Source organism: Nycticebus coucang, chromosome 18 (genome assembly GCF_027406575.1).
Source record: "Nycticebus coucang isolate mNycCou1 chromosome 18, mNycCou1.pri, whole genome shotgun sequence".
Taxonomy (NCBI): Eukaryota; Metazoa; Chordata; class Mammalia; order Primates; family Lorisidae; genus Nycticebus; species Nycticebus coucang.
In genome coordinates, this window is record NC_069797.1 from 31,150,918 (window position 1) to 31,173,277 (window position 22,360).

General features: G+C 40.5%; 1 protein-coding gene across 1 annotated transcript in view; it reads right to left on the bottom strand.

The window, feature by feature from the left end:
- The window catches only part of EFCAB5 (EF-hand calcium binding domain 5), a 135,378-nt gene that overhangs the window by 86,180 nt on the left and 26,838 nt on the right, over nucleotides 1–22,360 (bottom strand). The window contains 3 exon segments of the mRNA XM_053570868.1: nucleotides 5,843–5,913; nucleotides 11,427–11,475; nucleotides 15,319–15,475. Of these exon segments, the coding sequence (XP_053426843.1) occupies nucleotides 5,843–5,913; nucleotides 11,427–11,475; nucleotides 15,319–15,475 (277 nt within the window).

Below are 22,360 nucleotides of genomic sequence, written 5' to 3' on the forward strand. Positions count from 1 at the left end.
TCACTTCCCTTTGTTGATTGTTTCCTTTGCTGCGCAGAAGCTTTTCAGCTTGATATAATCTTTGGTTGCCTTTGCTTTTGAGGTATTACTCAAGAAGTTCTTGCCCAGACTCATGGCCTGAAGCATTTCCCCAATGTTTTCTTTTGGTAGTTTCATAATTTCAGGTCTTAGATTTAATCTATTTGATCTGATTTTTGTATACAGTAAGAGACAAGGGTCTAGTTTCATTCTTCTACATATTGATATCCAGTTCTGAAATCAGCATTTTGTATTGAAGAGACTCGTTCCCCACTGTTTGTTCTTGGCAACTTTGTCAAAGATAACTTTACTATAAATGTATAGATTTATTTCTAGGTTCTTTATTCTGTTCCATTGGTCCATGTGTCTGCTTTTTGCCAGTACCATACTGTTTATTACAGCTTTGTAGTATAATTAGAAGTAAGGTGATTCCCTCAGGTGTTGTTTTTTTTTTTTTTTTTTGCTATTGTTGTTTGTTTGTTTTTGTTCAGTATGGCTTTGGCTATTTTAGATGTTTTCTGGTTATATGTCAATTTTGGAATTCTTTTTTCTATTTCTATGAAGAATGTCATTGGTATGTTGGTTGCATTGAATCTATAAACTGCTTTGGATAGTATAGACATTTTAACAATTTTGATTCTTCCAATCCATGAGCATGCAATAGCTTTCCATTTTTTTATGTCTTCTTCAATTTCTTTCATCAGTGTTGTACAGTTTTCTTTCTTTCTTTCTTTTTTTTTTTTTTGAGACAGAGTCTCACTATATTACCTTCAGTAGAGTGCCATGGTGTCACAGCTCACAGCAACCTCAAACTCTTGGGCTCAAGTGATTCTCTTGTCTTAGCCTCCCAAGTAGCTGGGACTACAAGCCCGCCACAATGCCCAGCGTTTTTTTGTGCAGTTGTCACTGTTGTTTAGCTGGCCTGGGCTGGGTTCAAACCTGCCAGCCTAGGTACATGTGGTTGGCACCTTAACCACTGTGCTATGGGCACCGAGCCTGTTGTATAGTTTTCATTGTAGAGATCTTTCACTTTTTTAGTTAAGTTTATTCTTATGTATTTTTATATTACAGAAGTGAGCCACTGTGCCTAGCCGAAGAATAATATATATATATTTTAGAAACAGAGTCTCACTTTATCGCCCACAGTAGAGTGCTATGCCATCACAGCTTGCAGCAACCTCCAGCTTTTGGGCTTAGGCGATTCTCTTGGCTCAGCCTCCCGAGTAGCTGGGACTACAGGTGCCCACCACAATGCCCAGCTATTTTTTTGTTGTTGCAGTTTGGCCGGGGCCAGGTTTGAACCCGCCACTCTCGATATATGAAGCCAGCGCCTTACTCACTGAGCCATGGGCACCATCCTGAAGAATAATATTTTTAACGTGTTGCTGAATTTGGTTTGCTAGTATTTTGTTGAGGACTTTTGCATTTATGTTCATCAGAGTTCTTTCAAAAGAAGAAAGATATACAAATGGTCAATAGGTATATTAAGACATACAAATGGCCAACAGGTGTATGAAGAAAATGCTTGACATTATTAGTCATCAGAGAAATGCAAATCAAAACCGCAGTGAGGCTGGGTGAGGTGCCTCATGCCTGAAATCTTAGTACTCTGGGAGGCCACAATGGGCAGCTTGCTTGAGGTAAGGAGTTCAAGACCAGCCTGAGCAAGAGCAAAACCCCATCTCTACTAAAAATAGAAAAATTAGCCGAGCATGGTAGCAGTAGTCCCAGATCTTCAAGAGGCTGAGGCAGAAGGATCCCTGAATTCGAGAGTTTGAGATTACTGTGAGCTAGGCTGATGCCACAGCACTCCAGTCTGGGCAACAGAGTGAGACTCTTTCTCAAAAAAAAAAAAAGAAAAAACAGGCAATAACAAAGGCTGGAGAATATTGGAGAAAGTAGGTGGGAATATAAATTAGTGCAAACACTATGGAGAACAGTATGGAGGTTCCTTATAAAACTGAAAATAGAATTGAATGGCAGACCTATTTTTAGATCTCTAAGTGTTCTCCATATCTCTTTCCAAAAGGAATGTATTAATTTGCATTCCCACCAGCAGTGTAGAAGTGTTCCCTTTTCTCCACATCCGCGCCAACATCTCTGGTCTTGGGATTTTGTCATATAGGCTAGTCTCACTGGAGTTAGATGGTATCTCAAAGTAGTTTTGATTTGCATTTCTCTGATGATTAAAGATGATGAGCATTTTTTCATATGTCTGAAGGCCACGTGCCTGTCTTCTTCAGAGAAGTTTCTCTTCAAATCCCTTGCCCAGCCTGTGATGGGATCCCATGATTATATCAATGTACACAGCTATGATTTAATAAAAAAAAAAAAATAAAAGAAAAGAAAAAAAAAGAAAACTGAAAATAGAACTACCATTTGAGCCAGAAATCTCATTGCTGGGCGTATATCCAAAGAAAGGAAAAACAATATATCAAAAACATGTCTTCACTCCCATGTTTATGTCAGCACTATTCACAATAGCCAACCTAAGTGTCCATCAATAGGTGAATAGATAAATAAATTGTGCTCTATATACACAACAGCCTTAAAAAAGAATGAAATCCTGCCAAGTGCAGTGGCTCACCCTGTAATTCTAGCACTCTGGGATGCTGAGGCAGGTGGATTGCCTGAGCTCACAGTTTTGAGACCAGCCTGAGCAAAAGCGAGACCTGGTCTCTAAAAAATAGCTGGGCATCCTGGCAGATGCCACTCAGGAGGCTGAGGCAAGAGAATTGCTTGAACACAAGAGTTTGAGGTTGCTGTGAGCTATGATGCCACAGCATTCTACTTGAGGATGACAAAGTGAGACTCTGTCTCAAAAAAAAAAAAAAAGAATGAAATCCTTCCATTTATAACAACATGGATAGAACTGGGGAACATAATACTAAGTGAAATAAGCCAAAAAGAGAAAGACAAGTTTTATATGTTCTTACTTATATGTGGGAACTAAATATTAAAAATAATTGATTTCATGGAGACAAAAAGTAGAAGCTGGAAAGAGTTGTAGGGAAGGGAGGATAAAGTGGAGATGCAGACCTAATCTAAAATAATGGCTGAAGGAAATTCTCTTAAAAAAAAATGCAAAAAAAAAAATGCATAGAAGAAGTACTCTTCCCAACATCAGAAAGGAAGAACAATGAAAAGAACAAAAAACCACAGGTGAATAAATGCAACAGACTTTCCTTTTCCTCTTGAGTTTTCTAAATTATGTTGAACAGTTGAGGAAACTGGGTGAAAAGTATGTAAGAGATCTCTGTACTATCTTTGCTAATTCTTACAAATCCGTAATTATTACAAAACATAATAATAAGTTGAGGCTGGGTGCAGTGGGCCATGCCTGTAATCCTAGCACTTTGGGAGGCCAATGAAGGAGGATTTGTTGAAGCCAGGAGTTTGAGACCAGCCTGAGCAACATAGTGAGACCTCATCTGTACAAAAAATACAAAAATTAGTTAAACATAGTTGTGGGCACCTATAGATTGAACACTTTCCTCAAATAACATAGCCCGTGAGAGAGCCAGACTAGAACCCAAATCAGCCTGACTCCAATGCTCATAATGCTGCTGATCCTTGTGCTTTATAGGGTCTATTATAGTCATAGCAGGATGTGAGGTTTTAGTTTTAATTTTGTGTTTTTTCCTTATAGATTTTTGAGTCATGTCTCATATATAACTGTATATCCTATTATTTTCATTTAATATCATCTCCTGATCATCTCTTCATGTCAATACATTTTCTTTCTCTTTCTTTCCTTCCTTCCTTCTTTCCTCCCTTCTTTCTTTGAAACAGAGTCTCACTTTGTCACACAACCTCAAACACTTGGGGGGCTCAAGTGATTCCTTGCCTCAGCATCTCAAGTAACTGGGACTACAGGCACCACAAGGCCTGGCTATTTTTAGAGATAAGGTCTTGCTCTGGCTCTGGCTGGTCTCGAACCTGTGGGCTCAGGCAATCTACCGGCCTCGGCCTCCTAGAGTGCTAAGATTACAGGTGTGACCCACTGCGCCCGGCCAATACATACCGTTTAAAAGATGATTTTCTTAACTTTTTTCTTTTTTGGAGATAGGGTGTTGATCTGTTGCCCCAGCTAGAGTGTGGTGGTGTCATTGTAAAATAGCTCACTGCAACCTCAAACTCCTAGGCTTCAACCTCTCCTGTAGCTGGGACTACAGGCCCACACCACTATGCCTGGCTAATTTTTCTATTTTTTGAAGAGATGGGATCTCATTCTTGCTCAAGCTGGTCTCGAACTCCTGAGCTCAAGCAATTCTCCTGCCTCCCAGAGTGCTAAGGATTATAGTATATTACTTTTATAATTAAAGTTTTTTTTTTTCTAAATTGCCCGTTTATAGAGAAACCAGATTTAAGACAAACAGGCAAATAGCACCAAGAATCAGTGCCTTGCAAAGAAATGTAAGCTATGTTTATTAGTACATTGAAGTGATAAAGCTTTGACTTTTCCAGAATCACTTTAATACTATCATTTATTCTTCTGTGTATTTTTGAGTAGCTTGTCTCATTTGTATCTCTGGGCTTTTAATTTGTAGAGGTGGGTGAGGGATGATATGGGGAGGCTAAGACCATTGAAAGATTTTTATTACATAAAATTTCTGAGAGAAGGGAGGTTGCCATGCCATGCAGAACCACTGGGAAAGCACCAGGTTTTGGTCAGGAGACAGCAGCAGAAAGGAACAAAGGGAAAGCCTAAGTCAGAGTTTTTATTGGGGTTTCCTCAAGAAATCCAAGGGAAGGCAGCACAAAGAACACAGGATTAGCTAGTTTAAATAGTTCTGGCAGCCATTGGAGCACAAGGGCTATCTCTGTATGGTACCTGGCCCTGGGTTGATTTAGAGCAGGAGAAAGATTGCTTTGAAGTGTCAGAATTAGCAAGAAGCTGATCCATAGTATGGGTTCTAGATCATAAGGGAGCTATAACAACTTTGGCCATTAGTTTGGCCTATGACTAATAGATGCCAAATAGAATCTAAGAAAACACAGAACATAACTGTGTTGGAATTTTCCAAATTCTTATTTATACAATAATCATTTCAAAAATGATTCCAGAAATCCTTCCTACAGAATCTTGAAACTGTATATAATACATATTCTTCATTTTCAGTTCAGCAATGGTGCATGAGAGGAGAAAGAGAAAAACTTTAGGACACACTAGAGAAAAATAAGGGGAAATAGAGAAACATGACAAAAATAAAAGTGGGCTATGTAAGACTTAGGACTCTGGTATCGTTAAATTGCTTCTTTCACTTATTCCATTATAATATAATCATACTTTCTCAGATAAAATATTATATAAACCTTGAAACCAAACTCCCTGAATACAAATTTACCCAGTACCACTTATTGTGAGACCATGCATGTACACAAGTTATTTAACCTTTTTGGACGTTGCTATCTTCATCTCGAACAGTGAAAGATAAGGGTTGCTGAGAGTATTGTTAGCTTGGGACGGTGGCTGGCCAATAGAAAAGTTCTTGTAAGTTTTAGATCTTGCTATTATTTGTATAACCATATTTCAAATATAAGAAAGCTAGATTTTCTTAATCTTACCAGAAGGTGTCAGTGGAAGTTTTTCACACTTTCATATCATGAGTGTCATCAAAAGAAATGTAAGATACTTCGATTGGAAGATGTAACTTAATTTCAGAGGAGTTAAAATATTTTTAAGTGTGTATCTTGGAATTGATAAAATAAATTTTTATACTTTCCCTTAACTTAAAGTTAATGTTATGTTTGACAGCCACCAAAAGACAGTTGTAACTGGCAAAATAATTTGATTCAAATATTAAATAATGTAACTTCTTACTTCTGAAAATTCCATTTTGTTCAATCTTCGTTCTGTTGAGTCAATAATAGGCAATTGTTTGCGATGTAATTCTATTTATGGAATAAAGATTATTTCCTAGTTAGTATGATTGTAATACATTCATATATGATATTTAATTATAATGCTTTGAAAGAAGAACATAAAATTATTTCTTAACTAATGTTTATCCATAATTACAATAAAATTAATGGCATACAGTTGGATAACATCCCAATTGCTATCAAATTATTGTTTTTCCTGGCTTTTATTTATTTATTTAATTTTTTTTGCTTTATTTTGTTGTTGAGACAGAGTCCCACCCTATGCCCCTGAGCAGAATGCATGGTGGCATAGCTCACTGCAACCTCAGACTTGGGCTGTATCCCGCTGCCTCAGCCTCCGGAAGCTGCTGGGATTACAGGCAGTCCCTGTGGCGCCTGCCTGGGTTTTTCCATTTTTTTAGGAGTTGGGGTCTCACTCTCGCTCAGGCAAGTCTCAATTTAATTAAGTAACTCAAATACTTAGAGAAATGAGCCTATATTTTTAATGACTAGGGCGGTATAAGGCAGAAATAAATACAAACAACAATAGTATAAAAGACTCAAGAGGCTGAGACAGGAGGATTGCTTGAGTCCAGGAGTTTGAGGTCACAGTGAGCTATGACCATGACACTGTACTCTAGTCTGGGCAACAGAGCCAGACTCTGTCTCAGAAAAAAAGTATAAAATACTATGAAAACATCTGTGCTGGGTTATACTAGTATATATGCTAGCGAGTACCAAAACAAAACACCTCTACAAACTTTCTTACAAAAACTTTGTCTTGGGCGGCACCTATGGTTCAAAGGAGTAGGGCTCCAGCCCCATACGCTGGAGGTGGCGGGTTCAAACCCAGCCTCAGCCAAAAACTGCAAAAAATACCCCTAAACTTTGTCTTTAATGTTTTTATTCATTTATTTTATTGATTTTTTGTTTGTTTGTTTTTGTTTTGAGACAGAGTCTCCAGCTGTCACCCTGAGTAGAGTGCTATGGTGTCATAGCTCACAGCAACCTCCAACTCTTGGGCTCAAGTGATCCTCTTGCCTCAATTTTTCTATTTTTAGTAGAGACAGGGTCTTGCTTTTGCTCAGGCTGGTTTCGAACTTGTGAGCTCAAGCAATCCACCTGCCTCAGCCTCCCAGAGTGCTAGGACTACAGGCATGAGCCACAAAGCTCGGCCTTATTTATTTATTTATTTATTGATATATATATATATTTTTTTTTGAGACAGAGTCTCACTATGTCACTCTTGGTAGAGTGCTATGATGTCACAGCTCACAGCAACCTCAAACTCTTGGGCTTAAGTGATTCTCTTGCCTTAGCCCCCCAAGTAGCTGTGACTTACAGGCATATTTTGTTGCAGTTGTTGTTGTTTAGTTGGCCCAGGCAAGTTTCGAACCCATCAGCAGGAGTGTATGTGGCCGGTGCCGTAACCACTGTGCTACGGGCGCCAAGCCAGGCCTTATTTATTTTATTGAGATAGTGTCTTGAGTGCAGTGACCTGATCATAGCTCACTGCAGCCTTGAATTCCTGGGCCCGAGGGATTCTCCTGCCTTAGACTCCCAAGTAGCTAGAGAGTGGTCTGGGCACGTGGTCTGGCCAATTGTTTTTGTGGAGACGAGGTTCTCACTGTGTTGTTACTCAGGCTGGTCTTGGACTCCTGGCCTTAAGCAATCCTGCTGCCTTGGCCTCCCAAAGTGTTGGAATTACAGGTGTGAACCACTGCAGTTGGCCTCAAATGTTTCTTAAATTCAATAAATAATATATAAATATGTTCATAATATATGCAAATAAAAACAGCAAAACTAGTCCTAGCCCCACGAGCACTCTCCTTCTCCTCTGCCTCATAAGTAACCACTGTCAACAGTTGGTCCTCATCCTTCCAGCAACCTTCCTATGCATTTCCATATGTATACATAAACACATATATCTTTTGTTTTCATCTATATAAATATGATTATCTTGATCTGCAGTTTACACACTTTTATACTTACCACTTGTAGATTTTTTCAAAAAGACCTGGAAGTTGGGTAAAGTTTGGAATGGGACTATAGATTTGAGTCATAAGCTGTAGTCATGGATTTGAATAAGAAAACCCAGAGAATGTGGGTGGCTCACGCTTGTGATCCCAGGACTTGGGAGGCTGAGACGGGCAGATTGCCTGAGCTCACAGGTTTGAGACCAGCCTGAGCAAGAGCCAGATCTTGTCTCAAAAAAATAGCCAGGCATTAAAAAAAAAAAAAAAATTGCCAGGCGTTATGGCGGGTGCCTGTAGTCCCAGCTACTCAGGAGGGTGAGGCAAGAGAATTGCCTAAGACCAGGAGTTGGAGGTTGCTGTGAGCTGTGTGACGCCATGGCACCCTACTGAGGGTGACAAAGTAAGACTCTGTCTCTACAAAAAAAAAAAAAGAAAAAGAAAAAACAGTCTAGATCAATGATTTCAACTGGTGTGCTGTGAGAGGATCTTAGATGCGGTACAGAAAAAAAAAATTGGGCGAGGTGAGGTGGCTCATGCCTGTAATCCTAGTACTCTGAGAGGCCAAGGTGCATGGATTGCCTGAGCTCACAGGTTCGAGGCCAGCCTGAGCAAGAGTGAGACCCCCATCTCTAAAAACAGCTGGGCATTGTGGCAGGCACCTGTAGTCCCAGGTACTCAGGAGGCTGGGGCAAGAGAATCTCTTGAGCCCAAGAGTTGGAGATTGCTGTGAGCTACGATGCCATGACACTGTACCAAGGGTGATAAAGTGAGACTTCCTCAAAAAAAAAAAAAAAAAAAAGAATCGGGCGGCGCCTGTGGCTCAGTCGGTAGGGCGCCGGCCCCATATACCGAGGGTGGCGGGTTCAAACCCGGCCCCGGCCTAACTGCAACCAAAAAATAGCCGGGCGTTGTGGCGGGCGCCTGTAGTCCCAGCTACTCGGGAGGCTGAGGCAAGAGAGTTGCTTAAGCCCAGGAGTTGGAGGTTGCTGTGAGCTGTGTGAGGCCACGGCACTCTACCGAGGGCCATAAAGTGAGACTCTGTCTCTACCAAAAAAAAAAAAAAAAAAAAGAATCAATTAAAAAAAATCAATTGAGAAGAGGATTTGGAAGTATTATGATGAACATTGGATCTACTCCAGGCAACTTCACATGAAGAGAAAATACTGTGTTCTTGGCATTAAGTTTAAAAACCCGTATTTTGATATATTTTAAAAAATTAATTGGATAAAAATTGTGTAAAGCTCAGGACCCAAACTCTAGTTCTTTATGGAATAAGTCTATTTTTTTCACCTAATTTCACATACAGAAATCTTTCTGAAAGCAAAAGCATCAAAATCTGTGGCTCTCCATACAAGAGGGACTGTCCTCCTTTCCTCCAGGGAACACAGTAAAAATATGTGGGTAAGTTTTTGCCACAACGATGGGGGTTAGGGGTAGAGACAGAACTCCTGTAATTCCTGTACAATAAAGACTTTCTCTCTCCTGTGAGACATTTAAGTTGGTGAAAAAGCTCATATTAGTTTTGAATCTAGAACACAACTCTATTATATATATAAAGACAGAGTGTAATTTTGCTGTTGAATTGTCCAAGAATGTAACTACTGTGAAAATTTGAAGGAGGATCGTATTTTGTTTCATTCTGAAACATTACTAAGAGTTGTGTGCCATTTAAAAAAATTGTGTAATAAAAAGTAATATTATAAATTGTCTCTGGCTGGATGTGGTGCCTCACACCTGTAATCCTAGCACTTTGGAAGGCTGAGGCAGGATGATGGCTTGAGGCCAGGAGTTTGAGACCAGCCTTAGCAAGATTGAGACCTCATCTCTACAAAAAAAAAAAAAAAAGAAAGAAAGAAAGAAAAGAAAAAAGAAAAATCAGCCAGGTGTGGTGGCACATGGATATAGTCCCAGCTACATGGGAGGCTGTGACAGGAGGATAGCTTGAGCCCAGGAGTTTGAGGTTGCAGTAAGCTATGATGACGCCACTTCACTCTAGCTCTGGTGACAGGGCAAGACTCGCCAAAAAAAAAAAAAAAAAGAAAAGAAAAAAGTTGTCTCTGAACTCTAATACAACACACCTGTGTCAGTCTGCATTTGTAGCTATTTATGGGGATTCTATGTGTATACCAGGTTAGACAATTATGTTTGCAAACTCAGCCTAGAAAAAGTGCTACAGACCTTATTGCTGAATAATGGAAGTACTTCACCTTGGAAGTACTCCCCTTGGGAAACTATGCACCAGTGACAGCATCTAGTTCACTCTTGAAAGCAATTTTAAAACTCTTTCTGGAATGACCATCAGAATTGTTGTTGTAGAAAAGCCTGATGATTAAGTTCATAAACTTGCCACTTGGTGTTTATGCTCGTCAGCACTATACAAACATAAGCACTATACACAACTGTTTTATATAGTGCTAACGAACATAACGGAAATAAGCACCATATACCAGTGTCTTGATAGTTGTGTTGATATACCAGTGTCTTATAGTTGTGTTTGTGTGGATGTATGGTGATGTATTGCTGAAGGGCATTCATTATTGTTGCATGTTTTTGGGTGCCGTACAATGACAGCTCTGATGGTTATTCCAGAAAAGGAGCTCCAAAATTGCTTTGAAGGGTGGACTACATGCTGGTGTCAGCGCATAGCTTCCCAGGGGCAGTACTTCAAAGATGACCATGGTGATAGTCAGCAATGAGGTGTACAGCACTTTTTCTAGGATGAGTTTGAGAACGTAATTGTTAGACCTTGTATACAAATCCATTCATTTTGCCCTTATTTCAAATGTCAACTACAAATAGTCAATTGTATATAAATTTTACTTTTCCTATATCTAAACGTTCACTATAAATTGGTAGAAACTTCTGACTACTCCATTACATCTTTTAGGTGAAGTTGTAACAAAGCCTTTATATGTCAAAATGTAGTACATACAATTTTCTTGTATCGTTCCTTGTATTTTTTACTTTTTTGAGACAGAGTCTCAAGCTATCACCCTGGGTAGAGTGCTGTGGTGTCACAGCTCACAGCAACCTCAAACGCTTGGGCTTAAGCGATTCTCTTGCCTCAGCCTCCCAAGTAGCTGGGACTACAGGTGCCCACCACAATGCCTGCCTATTTTTGTTGTTGTTGTTGTAGCAGTTGTCATTGTTGTTTTAGCAGGCCTGGGCCAGGTTTGAACCCACCAGCCTCGGTGTATGTGGCCGGCGCCCTACCCACTGAGCTATGGGCGCCGCCCCCTTGTATTTTTTCTTTATATCACAGTTATAACATTATGTATTTCTTTTTCAATTCTGTGTACATAAGTAATATTTTCTAGGAATGTCATAGAACAATAAAAGGGTATGATAGAATACTGGTAGCAAAATAGGCACTGGATTAAAAGGATTGAAATCTCTAATTGCTTCTCTGCTTCTCTACACTGTCTACCGGGTAAGTCCAGAAAAGGCTAATTACATCTATAAGAGCTTTGAATAACCTCTGTCTCCATTTTGACCATTCATCTGCATTCTCTACCCTTTCCAAAAAGACAAAATAAATAAAAATACCAAAGTAATAGGAAGACCTACCAAGATCAAATTCTGTATTCTGAAAAAATTCATGAAGAACATTCTGAATCTGCAAATAAAAAAAGAAACCATATGTTATTCTTCAATTACCACATGTTTTGTATTTTAAACTAAAAGCCATTTAAGTCCTGGGTGATCTTTTCAACTCAAGGACAGAAATAGTAATTCATCTTTAGTTTATAGAATAGTCAAGGTATACAAAATGCTTTTTTACATATATATATTCTCAGGGATTACCAACCTTTCTGTGTGAGGACTAGAATGGGAGAATGATCCCATTTGGATCCCCTACAGGGGACATTTCTAGCAACCCTCAGCCACTGACCATGATGGCGCTAACGCACCTTTGGCAACCAGCTTGGTAGTATAAGAAACCCTCCATACTTTCATATCCTTTAATTACTAAAAACAAAATTTCAGCATTTTTCTTGGTTCATTTTTAGACTTTATTTTTTTGTTGTTGTTGTTGAGACAGGGTCCCACCCTATGCCCCTGAGCACAGTGCAGTGGGCGTGGTAGCTCACCACACCCTCAGACTCGGGCTGCGGGCACCCCGCTGCCTCAGCCTCCGGAAGCCGCTGGGATTACAGGCGCTCGCCGCAGCGCCCGGCTGGGTTTTTCCATTTTTTCACGAGTCGGGATCTCACTGTCGCTCAGGCAAGTCACGAACTCCTGAGCTCAAGCGATTCTCCCTCCTCAGCCTCCCAAAGTGCTGGGATTACAGGCGTGAGCCACCGCGCCCAGCTAGACTTTATTTTTTTTTAATTTTTTTTTTGCAGTTTCTGGCCAGGGCTGGGTTTGAACTCGCCACCTCCAGCATATGGGGCCAGTGCCCTACTCCTTTGAGCCACAGGCACCACCCTTTAGACTTTTTTTTTTTTTAGAGAATTTTTAAGTTCACAGCAAAATTGCGCAAAAAGTACAGAGAGTTCTTATATACCCATCTCAACACCTACACCCAATACACACAAACATAAACACACACACACAGCCTCAACCTTCCCTACTATTAACATTTTGCACCAGAGTAGTACATTTGTGGATTTTTTTTTTCTTTTGACACAGGGTGGCACAGTGTTGCCCCAGTTAGAGGGCAGTGGTGTCATCATAGATCTCTGCAACCTTGAACTCCTGGGTTCAAGTGATCCTCCTGCCTTAACCTCCCAAGTATCTGGGACTACAGCTGCACCTTACTACACCCGGCTAATTTTTTCTGTTTTTTAGTAGAGATGGTGGGTTTCACTCTTGCTCAGGCTAATTTCAAACTCCTAACCTCAAGCCATCCTCCCACTCTAGCCTTCCAGAGTGGTAGGATTACAAGCTTGAGCCACTGCACCCAGGCCATTTGTTACAATTGATAAACCTAGACTGACACATCATTATCACTGAAAGTTCATAGTCTCCATTAAAGGTCTCTTGATAGTGTACATTCTAGGGGCTTCGGCAAATGTTTAATGCCATGTATCCACCGTTATAGTATCACACAGAAAAATTTCACTGCCCTAAAAATGCTCTGTTCTCTGCTTATTCGTTCCTCCCTCCCATCTTACCCTGGCAATCACTGATCTTTTTACTGTTCTTTTGCCTTTTCCGGAATGTCATATATGTGGAATCATATAGTATGTAGCCTTTTCAGATTCATTTATTTCACTTAGTAATATGCATTTAAGTTTCCTCTGTCTTTTCCAGCTTGATAGCTCACTCCTTTTAAGCACTGAATAATAGTCCATTGCACAGCTGTACCACAGTTTATTCATTGATTTATCTACTGAAAGATATCTTGGTTGCTTTCAATTCTTAGATATTATGAATAAAGCTGCCATAAACATTCAACGTGTTAGTTTTTTTTTTTTTTTTTTTTGAGACAGAGTCTTACCCCACATCACCCTCGAAACCTGTGGTTTCACAGCTCATAGCAACCTCAAACTCTTGGGCTTAAGCAATTCTCTTGCCTCAGTCTCCCAAGTAGCTGGGACTACAGGCCCCTGCTACAATGCTCAGCTATTCAACCCTTCAGTCCCAGCGTATGTGGCTGGCACCATAACCACTGTACTATGGGCACCAATGGGCAGGGTTTTGTGTGTACATAAATTTTCCATTTATTTGGGTAAATACCAAGGAAAGCGATTGCTGGATCATATATCAAGAGTGTGTTTTGTTTTGTGTGTGTGTGGTAAAAAAAAAACAAACATAAAATTTACCTATGTAGCCATCCTTAAGTATATGTATGTAAGTATATGTGTATATATTCACACTTCTCCAGAGGTTTTTCATCTTGCAAATCTCAAATCCTATACCTACTAAATGTCAACTTCCCTTCACCCTTTCCCTCCTTCTAGCCCCTGGAAACTATCATTCTACTTCCTGTTTCTGTGAATTTGACTACTTTAGATACCTCATATACATGGAATAATTCAGTATTTGTCTCTGAAGAATATGTTTAATGTAGTAAGAAACTGCCAAACTCTTTCATTTTCCATTCCCACCCTCAATGATTGAGAGTTCTTGCTGCTCCAAATTCTTGCTGGAATATGGTATTGTCAGTGTTTTGGATTTTGACCATTCTAACAGATACATAGTGTTATCTTGTTGCTGTTAACTTGCAATTCCCTAATGACATCCTTTTATGTTTGTCATTTGTGTATCTTCTTTGGTGAGGAATCTATTCAGGGTTTTTGTCCTTTATTTAGTCAGGCTGTTTATTTTCTTATTGTTGAGTTTTAGGAGTTCCTTGTATATAGGCTGGGGGCAGTGGCTCTCACCTATAATCCTAACGGTCTGGGAGGCTGAGATAAGGGGATTGCCTGAGTTCAGGAGTTCCAGACCAACCTGAGCAAGAGCGAGTCCCTGTCTCTGAAAATAATAGAAAAACTAGCCAAGCCTTGTGATGCATCATGCCTGTAGTCCCAGATACTTGGGAGGCTGAGGCAAGAAGATTGCTCAAGCCCAAGAGTTTGAGGCTGCTGTGAGCTATGATAATGCCAGGGCACTCTACCCAGGGTGACAGAGTGAGACTGTCTCTAAAAAAAAAAAAAAAGTTATTTGTATATTTTGGATAACAGTCCTTTATCAAAAAGTCTTTTGCTAATATTTTCTTCCCATCATGGTTTATCTTCTTTTTTTTCTTTCTTTCTTTTTTTTTTTTGTAGAGACAGAGTCTCACTTTATGGCCCTCGGTAGAGTGCCGTGGCCTCACACAGCTCACAGCAACCTCCAACTTCTGGGCTTAAGTGATTCTCTTGCCTCAGCCTCCCGAGTAGCTGGGACTACAGGCTCCCGCCACAAGGCCTGGCTATTTTTTGGTTGCAGTTGGGCCGGGGCCGGGTTTGAACCTGCCACCCTCGGTATATGGGGCCGGCGCCCCACCAACTGAGCCACAGGCACCGCCTCGTGGCTTATCTTCCTTGGTCCATTTTTGATCATTCACTTTCAAGCGAAAATGTTTGGCATTATATCTAACCAATAAGTATTTTGAAATCCATTCATACGTGAGAGAGAATATCTCACTCTTAGAATATAGTTGTCCTCTGAAGCTAACTGTGCTCAGTGTTCAAATATAGATGATAGATGATACAGACATATCCCCCTCCTCCCCCCCCAAAAAAACACACACACAACAAAAAAACAAATCAAATCTTTTTCTGCTTGTAGTGACAAGTTTGGGAATCTCAGCCAGAATGAAGATTTTGCTAGAATTTTTTTTTTTTTTTTAATGCTCAAGAGGAAATGGAAGGAATCGAACTATCATGGACCAGACAGGTCAACAATTGACTTACCTTAATAGGACTGGAAATTTCAAGAGATGCTTGTAGCATTCTGCTCAGTATTCTAGCAATTGCCCTCTTATCACCCACCCTACCTACCCGTCACCATACGTCCCTGCCTTTCTTACCACCACCATGGGAATCATTCCTTTGGGGTCTAGAATCCATTCATCAAATTGTTCCTGCAGAGCCTGTTTCCGAGTGTTGGCCACCTTTTCTTTCACTTCATTTATGCATTCTCTCTGTTCTCTTTTCTGTTTAGCACTTTGCTTCATCTTGGCTACTCTGGAGGATGTAGATATAGAAAACATGTTATTAAGACCCCTGGATTTGATTTAGATTGTTCAAATGGCAGAATATAGGAGTCTGGAGCCTCATTTAACTTTGTATTTGTCTTTTCTACACAAAATCTTCCTTGATTCAAGCCTGGAGTGATCCCTTATTCCCCCAGCACTTACTGAATTTGGCATTAATCATAAGCTGCTTCCTATTACTATTTGGCTTTCTATAGAGGTAGCACTTATTTTACCCAACTAAATACCATACTGAAGAAGTACTGATGGGCATATGAATTAGTAAAGCCATTATGGAAAACTTAAAAACTAAAAGTAGAATTACCATCTGACCCAGCAATCCTACTTCCAGGTATTTACCCAAAAGATTTGAAATCAGTTTTTCAAAGAATTGGTTGCACTTCTGTGTTCACTATGGTGGTATTCACAGTAGCCAAATTACAGAATCAACCTAATTGTCCATCAAAAGACAAATGGATAAAGAAAATATGGTACGTAAACACATTGGAATGCTACCTGGCCCTAATAAACAAGGAAATTCTGTCATTTGTGACAGAATGGATGGAATTGGAGACCATTGTGCTAAGTGAAAAAAGCCAGGCAAAGAAAGATAAATATCCAATGTTCTCACTTAACTGTGAAATACAAAAGCAATCAAACTTGTTTTATTTTGAGAAGCAGAGAGTAGAATGGTAGTTACAGAGGCTGCAGAGTAGAAGAAATGGAGAGATAATGGCTAAAGGGTACAACATCTCAGGCAGAAGAAATAAAGGTTTTTGTGAGCTCTATTGCACGGGTGGTGAATGCAGTTAATAATAATGTAGTGTACATTTTTAAATTGCTAAGAGTAAATTTCAAATGTTCTCACCACAAAATGTAAGTATTTGAAGTGATGATATGCTAATCAGCTTGATTAATTTTTTCACATTATATTCACAAATCGTAACATCACTTTGTACCCATAAATGTATATAATAAATCATCAATTTATAATTAAGAAAAAAAGTATTTAGTAATAATAGCCCCAGAAGGTGCCATACATATTGTAATGTCACAGTTGGACCCAGTAAGGTTAAGGTGGTAAGCTTTTGTCTTCCCTAGACACAGAAATCATCTGAAGGGATGGATTCCAGGTTTAGAGCAGAAGCCTGAGAGAGATTTTTTTTTTTTTTGAGACAGAGTCTCACTTTGTCACCCTAGGTAGAGTGCTGTGGCATCACAGCTCACAGAAACCTCAAATACTTAAGCTTAAGCAATTCTCTTGCCTCAGCCTCCCAACCCGCTGCAACGCCTGGCTATTTTTTTGTTGTAGTTGTCATTGTTGTTTAGTAGGCCAGGGCTGGATTCGAACTTGCCAGCTCTGTTGTATGTGGCTGGTGCCCTAGCTGCTGAGCTATAGGCGCCAAGCCAAGAGAGACATTCTTTTTTTTGAGACAGAGCCTCAAGCTGTCCCTCTGTGGCATCACAGCTCACAACAATCTCCAACTCCTGGGCTCAAGTGATTCTCCTGCTTCCATCTCCCAAGTAGCTGGGACTACAGGCACCCGCCACAAGGCCCTGCTATTTTTTGGTTGCTGCTGTTGTTTGGCGGGCCTGGGCTGCATTCAAACCCGCCAGCTCAGGTGTATGTGGCTGGCGCCTTAGCTGCTTGAGCCACAGGCACAGAGCCAAGAGAGACATTCTTAACACGCATCCCAGTTCATTTTGATTCCTTGGACCAAATCTTTGAGAAATCTATCTAGGAGTATATCTTGGTCTGTTGGCTTTATCTAGCCAAAGTCAGATGCTTTGACAGCTCCTGCTGAAGTCCTAACTGTAATAGTTACCCTTATACTCACCTAGAACTACATCACCCAGGTTGAGAGTGGGGGAAGAACTGATTTTAATTGTTCCTATGTTGCTCCTCATCCCTATTAGGACTCCCCAAACCCCAAACTGGGTTTGCCTGAAATAAAATCAAATGGCTCAGAATAATAACTGCTGGTTTCAAGCAGAATTTTCCCCCACAGTGCATAGCAGTTCTTCTTTCAAAGAAGAAAGACTGGGTGGCACTGTGGATCAGTGAGTAGGGCACCAGTCCCATATATCGAGGGTGGTGGGTTCAAACCCGACCCCAGCCAAACTGCAACAAAAAAAAAATAGCTGGGTGTTGTGGCTGGCACCTGTAGTCCTAGCTACTCGGGAGGCTGAGGCAAGAGAATTGCCTAAGCCCAAGAGCTGGAGGTTGCTGTGAGCTGTGACGCAACAGCACTCTACCCAGGGTGACAAAGTGAAACTCTGTCTGTAAAAAACAAAAAAAAACAAAAAAAAAAGGCTCAGCACCTGTGGCTTAAGCGGCTAAGGTGTCAGCCACATACGCCTGAGCTGATGGGTTCGAATCCAGCCCGGGCCGCCAAACAACAATGATGGCTGCAACCAAAAAATAGCCAGGTGTGTGGCGTGCACCTGTAGTCCCAGCTAGTTGGGAGGCTGAGACAGGAGAATTGCTTGAGCCCAGGAGTTGGAGGTTGCTGTGAGCTGTGATGCCACAGCACTCTACCCAGGGCGACAACTTGAGCTCTGTCTCAAAACAAAGAAGAAACAGACAATCTGACAGATTTTTGAAGTGTAAAGGGATTTTCAGTAAGAACTGGTAAATTGGATACTGCTAATAATCCAAAAGAAACTACTAAAATATAAGTAATTACTTTATGCCCATATAAGGCCTTCAAAATTCTTTAGGAAAACAGCCTTCAAAAACACACTTTGAAGTTTGAAAATAAAAGCAGGGGAGCAGTTAATAAGTACAGAAGGGCCTGGGTCTGAACTGTTGGAAGATTAATAAGTATTTTAAAGGAAATGCTAAGTTTTTCTGGTGCAATTGCTTCATAGTCAAATATCTGGCTACTGCTTCTCTCTCAGAGCTCCCAGGCCCTGCTTTTGCCTACCTCTTTTTCTGGGCTTCCCTTACTATTTATCTGTCTCTGCTGCATTCTCTCTCTCCCTCTCTCTGTATTCTCCTCAATGTCTGTCTTCATTCCCTCTACGTGGCTCTCTATTCTATATCAGCGTCTTTCACCCAGCTCTTTCTTTTAGCACTCACTTTATTTTATTTTGAAATTTTTAACTTTTTTATTTTTAAAAAAATTTTATTATTTTTTTATTAATATTAAATCATAGCTGTAGCACTCACTTTTAAACTAGTCACTCACTCACTCACTAGTCACTCACACCAATATTTATTTGGCACCTACTTCAGGAATTCTACCATTAAAAAGCTTGTGGTCCGGGTGGCGCCTGTGGCTCAGTGAGTAGGGCGCCGACCCCATATGCCGAGGGTGGCGGGTTCAAACCCAGCCCCGGCCAAACTGCAACCAAAAAATAGCCGGGCATTGTGGCGGGCGCCTGTAGTCCCAGCTGCTCGGGAGGCTGAGGCAAGAGAATCGCGTAAGCCCAAGAGTTAAGAGGTTGCTCTGAGCCATGTGACGCCACGGCACTCTACCCGAGGGCGGTACAGTGAGACTCTGTCTCTACAAAAAAAAAAAAAAAGCTTGTGGTCCAACAGGACCCCAGGATAGATAAGTAAATGATATCACATCTGAAGTACTGAGTGTCTCCAGATTCTTATGTGACCCAAAGACGAATTCACCACATTGCTTTTCTGTCATATTTCCATCTGCTTGAAATGTTTTTCTCCCTGTTTGCCTGACCAGGTCCTCGACATGTTTTAGCTCTCAGCTCAGGCTTAATTTCCTCCCTCTTATTGATGCTCATATTTAGAAACAAAATCTAGTTTTTGCTTCAGGGCCGCTGCATATGAGACAGCAAATAGGATCCAAATGGATTTGAAATTGGTCATGTTGCTCGTTCAGAGAATGAATAAAATTTCTCTTCAGTAGCCTGCCTTCTCTCATGAGGATGTTTATGTCAATCAAAATAATTCTAAAGCATCTAAAACTTTTAACTTTGGGAAATATAGGGTAGGCATGACCTACAAGCAGATTAAAAGTACAAGGCAGGGTGGAGCCTGTGGCTCAAGCGGCTAAGGCGCCAGCCACATACACCGGAGCTGGCGGGTTCGAATCCAGCCTGGGCCTGCCAAACAATGACAACTACAACCAAAAAATAGTCAGGCGTTGTGGCAGGTGCCTGTACTCCCAGCTCTGTTGCCCGAGTTAGAGTGCCATGGGGTCAGCCTACCTCACGGCAACCTCAGTCTCCTGGGCTCAAGCAGTCTTCCTGCCTCAGCCTCCCCAGTAGCTGAGACTATACGCACCTACCCACAACCCTCAGGTAATTTTTCTATTTTTAGTAGAGACAAGGGCTCACTCTTGCTCAGGCTGGTCTTGAATGCCTGAGCTCAAGCAATCCTCCCACATTGGCCTCCCAAAGTTGTAGAGGACTGGACACCACGCTTGTAAGGACAGTTACTGATTCCTATCACATTAAAAGGAAACGCTGAGAACAGGACAGTCTCCTGGCAAGCCTAGACATGTTTTGTGACTTAGGGGCAATCCCCCAAGTAACTCAGTGTGCCAGAATGAGATAAGATTGGTCACTCTTTAGTAAGCAGGTGTTAAACATTGATGCTTGGTGCTCCTTCATGGGGGTTGTGGGGAAAGAACATGTGAGGAAAGAGCACGTGGCAATCCTTACGCATGCAGCCCTTGTATGTCATTACTTTAACTCTCCACACCTGTTGTGTATAACCTTAATAAATAGCTGTTGGCTCAGGGCTGTCCCGCACCTCTGGTTAGCCCACCTCTTGCAAGCTAGCACTTCAATCCGTGTCCTGCCTGGTTCTTTCCTGCGGTGCTGGGAGGCATAGCATCCCTGGTGGCAACACAAAGTGCTAGGGTTACAGGCATGAGCCACCACACCCAGCACAGAACCACTTCCATGAACAGAAAAATCCTATCTCCTTTAGAGGATATTAGCTACTGTATGCTTTACAATGAATCAATGGAATTATATAGCAAACTCTAAAAATTTCTATACAATTTGGATAGTCAGATACTTCTACCTTTAGGACCACTAGACCTTGTCAGACAGTATGCCAGGTATCCAGCCACAACTGGAGAGAACTTGACTCAGTCTCTTTCACATTAGGAATGATCTGTGCCACAGTAGACCAAAGACTTGCTCAACATCAAGTTGCAGGGTAGGGAGCAGAATATAAAAATATCCTTCAAGGAAACTTTGATGTCTCAGTCCATAGGTAGTTGGACTCCATCGTTCACCACCTCCCTACGTGCACCAGCTCCTTAAATTAACCTAATGTTCCATAGACCAGACAGGCACCACATGTATGTTGACCACCTCCATATGTTGACTAGTTTGTTATAGTCCCTTGGGTGGCCAACTTATTTAATAATGGAATATATACATATACAACAGAGTATGGCTTGGAGATGAATATGAAACTAGTCAGTGTACATAAATTGTCATTATGCTTTAGGCTTGACAAAAGTTGAACCTGTTTGGACAATGTCCTACCACATGTCATTGAGTATAATAGTCATTTGAATACCATAAAAATATTTTCCTCATCTATTCACTCACTTTAACATATTGTTTTACTGGATTGAAAAAAATCTGATATTCAAAGCCGATTGACAAGATCATTAATATTACTAATATCACCTGTGAAGAAGCACCTGTGGGATTTCCTAGTATAATATAAGCACAGAGTTTTGGCTCAGGAAAGGGGTGGCAGCTGGTGTGGAGTATGAATAGACAGCTGTCTAGGAAGCCATTGTCTCCTGGCAACTGAGGAAGACTCAAAGCAAGAATGAAACATTCCCTTCATTTTGCCAACTCCTAGTGCTGGCAGCATGTAAGGATGAGTTAGACGTTTTGAGCTTTTTTTAAATACAAAAAGTAAGTACGTCGAAGTAGATCTTAAAACAGTGGTTCTCAACCTTCCTAATACCTCCTAATGCCGCGACCCTTTAATATAGTTCCTCATGTTGTGGTGACTCCCAACCATAAAATTATTTTCGTTGCTACTTCATAACTATAATTTTGCTACTGTTATGAATCATAATGTAAATATCTGATATGCAGGATGTATTTTCATTGTTACAAAGGGGTCACGACCCACAGGTTGAGAACCGCTGTTTAAAACGTGTTATAGATGCTGCATTCCAATAGAAAGATGCACAATAGATTTTGTGATATGTCTGCATTAGTGGCTTAAACACTCCCTGAGTTAATATGCACAGAATTATAAAATAAAATCCTGTGCCTCTCTCCCTTTCAAATTTTACTTGGTTTGTGTATCCTTAATGTTTGAACTTTTATACTGATCTCTTCTATGTAGCTATGTAGAGAAAGTAACTCTTTGGAATATCTCTTTGTGATTCTTCATGGATTAGATGTGCCATTATTAATGCACAAGCCTAATAAAGAGAAGTCACAGGAAAAATGCCCCAAAGGTATCTCAAGGTGCACATAGGCCCCACAGTGACTATGCAATAAGCAATAGATGTGGATATGCACCACACAGGAAAAGATACAAGTTTTGTTTGGGGTCTCGGATCTGCTTTCTGGTTCACTGAAGCTCTCATCCTGGGACCTTCTACATCAGGACTAGTGGTGAAAAGACAGGAAATGCATAGTGTACTAGGCCCCACTTCTCTGGAATAGTCTGAAGTTCTAACATTAATAGTTCTTCTTTTTAAGACCAGCCATTGAATTTTATAGTTTTTCCTTTTTTCCCTGTTTAAAATTTTTATTTTGAAAAATAACCCATGTAAAATTGACCTTTTTTGGTGTATCGTTTTGTGAATTTTAACACATATGTAAATATATGTAACCATTACCATAATCAGGCCATTGAAAGTTTATAATCTTATTATAAGAGCAAATATTTTTCATTATCAATTCATAATAATGA